The sequence below is a fragment of the Rhagoletis pomonella genome, unplaced genomic scaffold (assembly GCF_013731165.1).
Source record: "Rhagoletis pomonella isolate Grant_MI unplaced genomic scaffold, Rhpom_1.0 Rhpom_scaffold_00059, whole genome shotgun sequence".
NCBI lineage: Eukaryota > Metazoa > Arthropoda > Insecta > Diptera > Tephritidae > Rhagoletis > Rhagoletis pomonella.
This window is the reverse complement of record NW_023458613.1, coordinates 78,807-89,500: the sequence shown is the minus strand read 5'-3', so window position 1 is coordinate 89,500 and position 10,694 is coordinate 78,807. Positions and strand designations below refer to the sequence as shown.

Here is a 10,694-nt window from a genome sequence, read left to right as displayed (position 1 = left end):
TCAGCTTAGCGCTGTATGAGGCTGTTAGCAAACGCACATTGTACAGTGGCCTTGCGCGGCTGAGTTCCACGCCCTCCTGACGCCCGACAGGCGAACGTTAGTAGTGTGGCGTACTAGTCAGTGGCCTCTTAGAACACCAAGTAGCATCGCCCGCATTCACTTGGAGATCGGGCAATACCAACACTTAAAAGTCAACTTGGCAACCCTGTCTCCTGTCAAGCAACCATTTTGTATCCTTTACTTTTTCTCTTTTCTGTTCATCCTTTTCATAAGACTAGACGTACTTAAATAAAGATTTTGAGTAGATAAAATTAATCAACGAAAATTTAGTCAATCCGAGGGAATAAAACAAAAGGAACTAAACTGGTGACCCCGACGTGATCGAGTTCATGTCACGTGCTCAGAAAATGGAAGATAATGATTTGGCGGACAACAACGGCGAGACACACGCGGCGGCTCCAGGCAGCAACGCAGGTTCACATGCTCCAGCGTCTCCTATTGAGGCAACCACACGGGTGGACTCACTGGAGCAAGGAAAGGTGAAGCTCCCGGATTTCCTCGATGAGCATACTGATCTTTGGTTCTGGCAAGTCGAGGCAGCATTCGAAGCGGAAGGCATCGTGTCCGATAAAAAACACTACTACACCATCATTGGACAATTGCCGACACGCGTAATGCACAAGCTAGCCGATCTTCGCACTAATCCCCGACAACGTAATGAGATGTACAACACACTAAAGGCTCGGATTATCAACGAGTTCGCCGACAGCACACAAACGAAAATAACTAAGGTTCTCAGCGACTTATCACTTGGCGATTGCAAGCCGTCCCAGTTGCTAGCTGAAATGCGCTCAAAGGCTGCTGCTACCCCAGTAACGGATGAGCTCCTAAAACAGCTATGGCTCCGAAATCTCCCGGAGCAATTCCGACCAATAATATCTGCAGATGATTGCATAACCCTGGTCAACGCAGCAACGATGGCCGACCGCATCATGGAGGCCACTAGAGGTAGCAACCCTTACGTAAACGCTGTTCAACAACAAAGCCTTAAACAGGGCGTTGTAGCACACCGGGACGTAAGCGACAAAGCCGCTCGTCACATCGAAGAATTGCAGCGAAAGATCGACGCACTCTCACGCGATCTCCAGAAGATGAAGCAACCACACCGCGGTAGGCAACTTAGCTCAACACCGGCACGACCGACTTCACGCACTCGTTATCAACACGTGCTGGCACCACGACAAGTATGGAACGGGCGCCCGCAAGTGCCGGTCGCCGTGCAAATTCGACCGCAATGCTGATGTTATACAGCAAGATCCAAAAAAACTAAGGTGCTGAGTACAAGCCACGAGAGGAGCTTGCCAGCTCGGCCATGGTAATGACAACCTCCGCCTTTTCATCAAAAATCTTTACGACAACCAACAGTTTCTCATCGACACCGCAGCGGACATTTCGGTGATCCCAGTAAGCGCAAACGATACAAAATGCAAATCAACAACAATTCAGGCCGTCAACGCAGCAAACGGTTCTCAAATACGCACATTCGGACAGAAAACATTGAAACTAAACTTCGGCCTCCGTCGTCCATTTGAATGGACATTCTGCATAGCCGACGTAAAAACGCCAATTATAGAGGCGGATTTTTTAACGTGCTACGACCTTTTAGTCGACTTAAAAACCCGATCGCTAATCCACAAAACAACGAAATTGCGAACGTCCGGCGTAATGCAGACCACAACTACCACCGGCATTAAACTTATCACAGACACGAACAAATACGCACGTATACTTTCTGATTTCAAAGAGCTATTTGTATTACCGCAAAATAAAACAATACCTAATACGACAACATTTCACCATATAATCAGAAACGGCTCACCAGTGCACGCCAAGCCACGACGACTTACACCGGAAAAACTTAAAATTGCCAAAGCGGAGTGTGAGTACTTGATATCCAAAGGTATATGTCTAAAAGCCAATGGGCTTCGCCACTCCACATGGCACCCAAAAAGGATAAAACTTGGAGACCTTGTGGGGACTACAGGGCCCTGAACGCCGTTACCAAAAAGGACAGGTACCCTATTCCAAATATACAAACATTTCATCAAGTATTCGTGGGTAAAAATATATTTTCGACCATCGACCTGGAGAGAGCGTACCACCAAATACCTATGCACCACGACGACATCGAAAAAACGGCTATAACCACTCCCTTTGTCCTTTTCGAATTTCGATTCATGACTTTCGGGTTATGCAACGCAGACCAAACCTTTCAACGACACATCGACAGCGTATTTCGGGGACTAGACTTTGTCGTCCCATACCTAGACGACATCTGCGTCGCGTCTTGCTCCGAAACCGAACACAAGCAACATCTTCGAATTGTCTTCGAGAAGTTAAAGAAAAGGACCTGCGCTGTTTCATAGCAATTGTAAACTTCTACCGAAGGTTTATACCTACGGCCGCGCACACCCAGGCTATCCTTCAAGCGCTAATACCAGGTAACATCAAAAACGATAAACGTAAAATGGAGTGGACTCAAGAATCAGCTGCATTCAACGACTTTAAGACAAAATTGGCCAACGCAACTCTACTTGCACATCCGGAAGTGAACGCACAACTCACGCTATCAGTCGACGCATCAGATAACTCCATCGGAGGTGTATTACATCAGATAAAAAGCAACGAGGCGCACCCCCTCGGATTTTTTTCGCGCAAGTTAACAACATCTCAATGTAACTGGAGTACATACTCAAGAGAGCTTTACGCGATATACAAATGCATTAAATACTTCGCGGATCAACTCGAAGGTAGATGTTGAACGATCTACACCGACCACAAGCCGATCACGTTCGCTTTCAAACAGAAACCTGAAAAAGCAGACCCACGGCATCTCCGTTACCTACATTACGTCAGCCAATTTACGACCGACCTGCGTTACATAAAGGAAAACAAAGTCCCTGATTTTCTGTCATGCATAAATGCAATGCAGCGCGAATCGATCGACTACGATGTCATCGCTACAGAACAGGAGGCAGACAGTGAACTCAAGTCCATTCTTCAGGGAAACGACCGGTATAGATAACCTTGACTAAGATGCCAGTACTAAACTCAACGCAACGCATTTACTGCCACGTCGCAGTTCCAAACAAAAGGTCAATGTAAAATAAGATAAACCAGTTGAATAACCTTTATAAATTAGAAAATTTTAGTTGAGAAAAAGAAGTGCACGCAAAGGATTTCACAAAAATGTATTTTAATGTTTTTTTTTTTACAAAAGTGCCATTTTGGCACTTTGTGCCAAATTGAAAAATTAAGTGCCATTTGAAGTAAAATACGGACAAATGGCACGGTTTGAGCCAAGTTGGCACCCCTGCTTCCAATAACTTAGAAATATAAAAATGTGAAATATCAAGGGTTTGAATTCATTAATACCTTCTATCTGCAATTTGCACAAAAATTAATTTGCGACTTTAGAAACCATCTGGGACTTATTACCTGTCGTTATATAAGGTAAAGCATTGTTCACTCAAAATCGGTACGCATAAAATGGGTTATATCTTTTTAACAGGTTTTCAGAAAATAATATTTAATATATTAAAATAAGGGGAAGAATTCCGCTATAGATAGATGTTAGCGAAAGCTTCATATTTTGCTTGGATAAACAAATAATAGACAATTCCTTTGATAAAGATAAAATTTTTTCTGAACACCCGTTCTAGAGACTTGAGTAGTCAACTTGTTCCACTAAACTATCTTTAGTATATGGTTTTTCATAGTTCGCGTATCTCTACTAATTTCGTTTTAAATAAATATCGTGTATTTTTCGATTTGACGTAAATAGGACATATTCGTAAATTGATGAGTTCCAGAACTTTATTCATATCTTTGGTTTCAAACCGATTTAAAGTTACTTGTGAATAATTAATTTTCCTTAAAACCAACCAAAACTTTACTGAAGGTATAAAGTAAATGATTCAATGGCTTAGCACTTTGTGAAAGTGCTCCTTCCAGCATATTTCTGGGATCATATGACCTATTGTGGAGTCTGATCGAGTTTTAATGAGACTGTTTCGATTCTCTCGGCATTTCATATCCCTTTGACCACTGTGGCAACTTCTATAAATTTAGTTTTAAGAGGATATCACCCTGTTTCTTTTTAGCTTAAAACTTTTAACGTGGGAGTTGACCGAAGTCAAGTTTTAAACATGTTTTTTAGTCATTACTAAAAAACATTGTGAACATTGGGGTAAAGTAAACGGGTGAGGGTTTTGTTATAAAATTAATTTAGTCTAACAGAATTATATAAATTACAACTAGATAAGGTTTAAGTCTTGCCGCAGCTTCCATTCGCTGAACTGTGGATAATCGTTTTCCAATTCTCTCGCTTGATCTTTTTCTGATAAGCCTTTTTTTTTATAATTGAGGTTAAGAGCCTTATCCTTAAGCTGGTGCGAAATGATTTTTTTTGATGATTAGCTTACTCTGTTAGTTTAAGCCGAAGGAATCCATTCATTAATTTTTTGAGGAAAATTAGAAGTTTTTGGTATATTTAATTTTAATTTAATTTTTGATTTCGAGAGTGTCGGGTTTCAACGAATTCATTCAACGTTATTTTTTGAGTAGCTACTTCCAACGTGAATAAAACTATCAAATTAAAACCCAGTACTATGAAATTTCAACCTCATAATGGTAGATCTATTGTCTAACAATCTGCATTGCAACTTTTTAATACATTCAAACAATTGCTGTACAGGTGTAAGGTGGTATCGATTCAACAAATACAACAATTACTTGTATTTTGTTTTTGCTTTTAGCTGGTCATTGTCAAATTTCAGCTATTTTTCTCACGCGGCGTAGCGTGACGTGGTGTGCGCGCCAGTCGCGCGAGGTACGCGGGGCGCGAGCGCGTGCTCGGCGTGCGCGGTGTGGCGCGCTTACGCGGGCCACCGCGAAGCTAAGCAAATTTAATGTTTGAAAGAGAAACAATGTCAATGGATCTAATTTCGTTTTTAAAAAGGTAATAATATCAATGGCACCAGGGTGGCAAGTAAAGTCAATTGACCTTATTTCCGTTGATCTTATTACCTGTCACCATAACAAAATGGGCACAGAAATAAAATATAACATCATTAAATTACTTTTCATATTTGTATAAAAATGTAGGGTGAAACCCGCGGGTATAAGCTAGTACATACATATCTCTGGAAGTATTTGTGGTAGAGAACTGGGACTTGTAGGTATGCGAAATCAAATTCTTTCTCACAGAGAAAAATGGACATTTTTAGAAAAGAGGCGTAGCACCACACTTACTGACTGAAAGTTTCATACTGCATATTTCTTCAAATATTTGGGGTAAAGTACTCAAGCTTGGTATGGAAATACATATGCATGCATGTATGTGAAACTAATCCCATACTTATGGAGAAAAATTAGAGTTATTGGACGAAGTGGTGTGGCAACTCCCATGCAAATTGATTTTTCTATGTTGCATATCTCTGGAGGTGTTTATTGCAGAGGACTGGAACTTGGCAACGAGATGTGTTTGCAAAATTAATTCCAGACTCATGGAGAAAAAAATGCGGTTTTTGAAAAGGGGGCGTGGTACGTCCCGTACAAATTTACTATTTTTTACCGCATATCTCAAGGGGTGTTCATAGTAGAATACTGAGAGCTGGTACTGGGGTATATAAAATCAATTCCAAACTCATGGAATTTGCACTTCCCGTACAAATTGACTTTTTCTTGCCACATATCCCTGGAAGTATTTGTGGAAGAATACTGGAACTTGATATGGAGTTGCGTATACAAAATGTATCAATTGCTCATGGAAAAAAATGTGAGTTATTAAAAAAGGAGGCATTTCGCCCCCCATACATACTAAAACCTTCTTAGTACATATCTCTGGAAGGATAGAAAATCTCTGGAAGTATTTTAAATTTGTTATGGAGATTTATATTATATAAGTGCCGTACTGACAGGAAGAATTTCATTTAATGGAAAAGGGAGAGTCGGCTTCGGCCTTATAAAGATCTCATGATGCATACATATGTACCTCTTGAGGTATTTAGCTACAGTGATGAGAAGTGGTATTTTATAAAGGCCAGGATACTAAATTTGAGTTGGAAATATTAGAGCCCGCCGTGGCAGCTTCCAGAAGGTTACACGTTCACGCGGCGTATTCCTGGAACCATTTTAAGGTAAACATAGGGGGATTGATATCTTTGGTATGCCTAGCGTGCAGACGAGATTTTATAATTTCATAGTTTTAAACGGCCTAAATACCTTAACTCGCTTAAAAAATATAGAGCTATAACAAAATAGGCACAGAAATAAAATATAACATCATAAAATTACTTTTCATATTTGTATAAAAACGTTGGGTGAAACCCGCGGGTATAAGCTAGTTAAAACATATTTTTCTCAAAAATGCGTAAGGCTTAAATATTATAAAACATGCTTTAATAACACACAAGAATCGCTTTCTATATGGGAAAAATTTACGATTGAAAAGTATCTAAACATTGAGTTGTTGGTCGTGGCAACTTGTACCAGTTAGGAACCCATTGTTTATACACGAGGTTCGGTACTATGTTATAACTAATTTATGAGCATCACCCCATTGCGCGCCGGCATAACACATGTTCAGACGACACAGTGTTTCGACTATGTGGAGCCAGGTGGAAAAAAATCATGGTGACAATTGATTCAAAAAAACCAGTTGGGCTCATAGAGGGAAAGGTAAAAGTCATAAGTGCAGAATTTCAGATCATTTACTCACCCCCTTCTCCACGAACAGTACATTTCCAAAAAAAACAAATACTGGAATCGGTGCGATACCGACTAATCACTTTAGTTGCCTTTGGCTCTGAACATATTAAAGCAAGTGTTTCTTTTTCGACGTTCTTCTTTTGTGTTGTGGAATATTTAAGTGAAGGTATTTGGTATTTTCCTATATTTCTTATAAAAAATTGACTCTGAAATGCAGATGCTAAAGAATATTAATAAAAAAAGGTGTGAGTACCGGTTCGTCAGGTCTTGAAATTAGACGCAGGTTTTAGAAAATTGTATGTACTTTTTAAATATATAATTGGATCTTTTCGCGCGACTTTGCCAGTATGTGTAATTTTTGATTTTCATAATTTTCATTTTCAGCCTCTTTTTGCGTAATTTCGCGAAAAGGGAAGATTTACACCTATGTAATTTTTAGGTAAAACCTTTGTTTTCTGAGAGTGGAAAGCAATAAACCAAAATCTATATATAATTCTGAAACAAGGAGCTTATTCCCAGCGATCTACAAGTCGTACAGAGACAAATTATACATCAAAGTAAAGTGCTCGATCTGAAACTTTTCAGACTAAGATTCATTGAACTATTTTCGAAATATTTACGTCGGAAGATTTAAAAATTTTTACATTGAGCAAAGCATTGCTACGTTCAGTTTGATAGGAAGCGTTGTTATGTAGCTGCGTATTTGTACCCGGCGATGCGGCATGCAGGCACGCTTGCATCCCAAGCTAGCTCGTCGGTTGGGGGGTTGTCATTTCCGCCTGCCTTGGTAGTCGCTACACAAACAAAAAGTTAATCGTGCCTGGTGATACGGAGAAATACTAGTGCGGATGGTCACAAATAACAAAGAGAAATAAGAAGATGAGCAAGAGAAAGCACTACAGATAAATGGTCCAGTCCCGTCCTGTCAGGTGGAGTCATCCCACCCTTCTTCTGCGTGAACTCCACGCGAAACCTTGGGCGTTGTCGTGACTCCTCACCTTCTTACAACGCCCCCTAAGCCTGACACGTCCGTCTAACAATCAGTCAGTCATTTCACCTCAGTTGTCGTTGCGTCTTCACACTCCCTCTTCCCCTCTGTTGCACAAGTGCAACACCCACACCAAAAACCTGTGCCTAGCACTCCATTACTCAGCTGAATTCCTATCCAAAACAAACAAAAAAATTTCACTTCATATTTCTTCTTTTCTATCTTAGCTCTACAATTCACAACTTTATTATTTCCTTTCTTTGTTTTTGTATAAGTGCTTAAGAGTATACCCTAATGCTAACTAATTTCTAATGGGCTAACTATTACATAAATATTTATAGTATCTCCTACTTTGACCTTAGTTTACTGCACTTAATCTAATGGTTTTCAATTACTCCATTAACAGTGAAACCTACGTAATCTTATATATTCGTGCCTATTACCTATGTCCACATTAATCCTAACTCAATATTTTCAATACTTCTAAACTCCGCTTTAGATTTTAATAATTCACAAAGAAAAAAAAAACGTGATAAGAATGTATCTGCCTACCCAAATACATATATACCGGGTAATTGAATGTATGTTTGTACTTATGTATATATTAAATATGTATGTACGCTATAGTAACAAGAGAAATCAATTCAAATCGTACTCACCTTGGTCTCCAGCGATGATGGTACCAGCATGCTGTCGAGAACCTGTGTGGAGTTAGCGAATTTCCTACAAATGGTCATACATACATATTCACTCCCTCAGCCTATGCTCTGAGTTCTTTACCTACTGCCCTACTCACAGTATTATCACACGCTCGTGGTTCGGGGCATCGAGCGGGTCATAGTACTGCGCGGAAACCTTAATTATAGGCCAAAAATGCGGTATAAATAAAAATTACTACTAAAAAAACTAAAAATTAATACTAATCATAAACTGCCCGTAAAAAAAAACCCAAGAAAGTGCTGTGCCGTCTAAAACGGGGATTAGAAAAAGTGCGAAAAATATAAATTATGTACTTATGTATGAGCAAATACATACGGGCGTACGTACATATGGATATGCATATATTCATCAGGGTATGTATGTGCGTATGTATGTGCTTATATATGTACACCTATAAACCTATGTACATACATAAGTCAACATGCGGTTGATATAAAAAGGTGGTACTGTGGAAACTAACAGGAAAATAAAACTGAGTACCAGCAAAAAGCATTTGAATCAGTGATCCTAAGTACTTAAATATTACTCAGACGTGATACTATAGAAATGTTATGTGAAAAATGTGAATTTCCCTAAAAAAAGCAAATACCTGGCATACATCTATTTTACTTATCCAACTAAAAAAACGGAATTAAAAAAACAAAGGAATGCGGCTATGTAAGAAAAAGGTAACTAAAATTCTAAATACAAATTAAGAGAGCTCCAAATATCTATGCTAATGACCATAACAAAACAAAAACCAAGAGAGCTGATCGCTGGGTTTTCGGCGCTGCTGCTGGTCAGTGGCGTAGACGTAGCGCCCCCCTTATGTATGCTCCCGCGGCGCTGCTACTGTTGTCTCGTCTCTTTCTGTTGTTAACATTCCTTTCCCAGCGGCTGTAGGCCTGCTACCACTGGAGTGGCGTCGATGTTGATGTCGTTGGCTGTGATGTGATGTGATCCGTGAATAGTGTGCTGTGCGATTGATGTGATGTATGTATGTAAGTGGCTTTTGTTCCCTTGGTGCAAGTATACAGGTGTCGCTAGTACGTGCGGATGTGTGATAATGTGCTTCCTGTAGCTCGAGGCTAGTGGCAGAGATCTTCACTGTAGGCTCGTGTGAACGTGTGCTTAGGTTTTTTCTTTGTTTGTTTAATTGTAGCTCTGAGTCCGGTTCCTGTGTGGAGATCGTTGAGATTGACGCAGATTTCTCAAAATCGTGGCTTTTTCAGGTGACAAGCGAGTGGAGGTCCTTTCGATTGCATTAATAAATGTGCCGGCGACCTGGAAGAAAAACAAAACTCTCACTCAGTATATTGGCTAGGGCAGTGGTTGAGCGGTTACAGGGTTATAATTTTGCCTTCCGCCTACATAAATGCACATAACTTAGGTGACTGGCAGGCGTATGTACACATATGTATGTATATGCAGATTCGAATCAGAGCATTACGTGGTACTTACCTCCCGTTCCAAATTTGACACTATATTGCAGCTTAGTGATCACCGGTGCTACAGATCCGTAAAAAAAGAAAACGCACAATTCGCACAAGTATACGCCTATGCATATACATATATAAACTTTGTATATTTTAACACCTTTTTTTTTTAACTTCAGATAACTTTGCCACTAAAACACTCGAAAATAACCGCGATGGCACCGTAACTTTCACATCTGACCCGTTCGCCACCATTTGGGTCATTTTATACCCTCTGGCCTGACTAACTGGCTCAATCGGTATCTGTAAGTATATAATGTACATACATACCTAGGTACTTGTGTACATGGGAAACTAAAAGGAAAAACCGCTTTTACCCATACACCTTTAACTTTCGTTTTACCGAGCACTCCGAACTTTCTCTGAGTACCATATCATTAACGTTTGACCAACTGTGTTCGATCAAACATCCATGACCGCCTACAGGCACATTTGGTCAACATAGATGTTTGATCACACTACCTATGCACGTATGTTCGATCCACATACCCACATACATATACACTCCGCTAACATAGATGCACGATTTACTTATGTTTGGTCCACTTCTTCCACACATACATGCACATACAGAAGTATCTGGCAAACAGCTGGCGCTACAGCGTCTCAGCCTGACATAAGATAATGCAAAATTCTTCCATTTATTCGCTATTCCATTTATTCGGTTCTGTTTTTAACCGACTTCCAAAAAAGGAGGAGGTTATAAGTTCGTCGGAATATTTTTATTTTATTTTTTTTTT

General features: G+C 39.9%; 1 protein-coding gene across 1 annotated transcript; it reads left to right on the top strand.

The window, feature by feature from the left end:
- Positions 1-407: 407 nt before the first annotated feature.
- On the top strand, positions 408-1,301 carry LOC118749823. Its single transcript, XM_036484597.1, has one exon. The coding sequence runs from the start codon at positions 408-410 to the stop codon at positions 1,299-1,301; it is 894 nt and encodes a 297-aa protein (XP_036340490.1).
- The last annotated feature ends 9,393 nt before the right edge of the window (positions 1,302-10,694 follow it).

What these genes read in the sequence shown, in the direction of transcription:
- LOC118749823 (XM_036484597.1), top strand. Translation starts at nt 408, where the DNA reads ATGGAAGATAATGATTTGGCGGACAACAACGGCGAGACACACGCGGCG.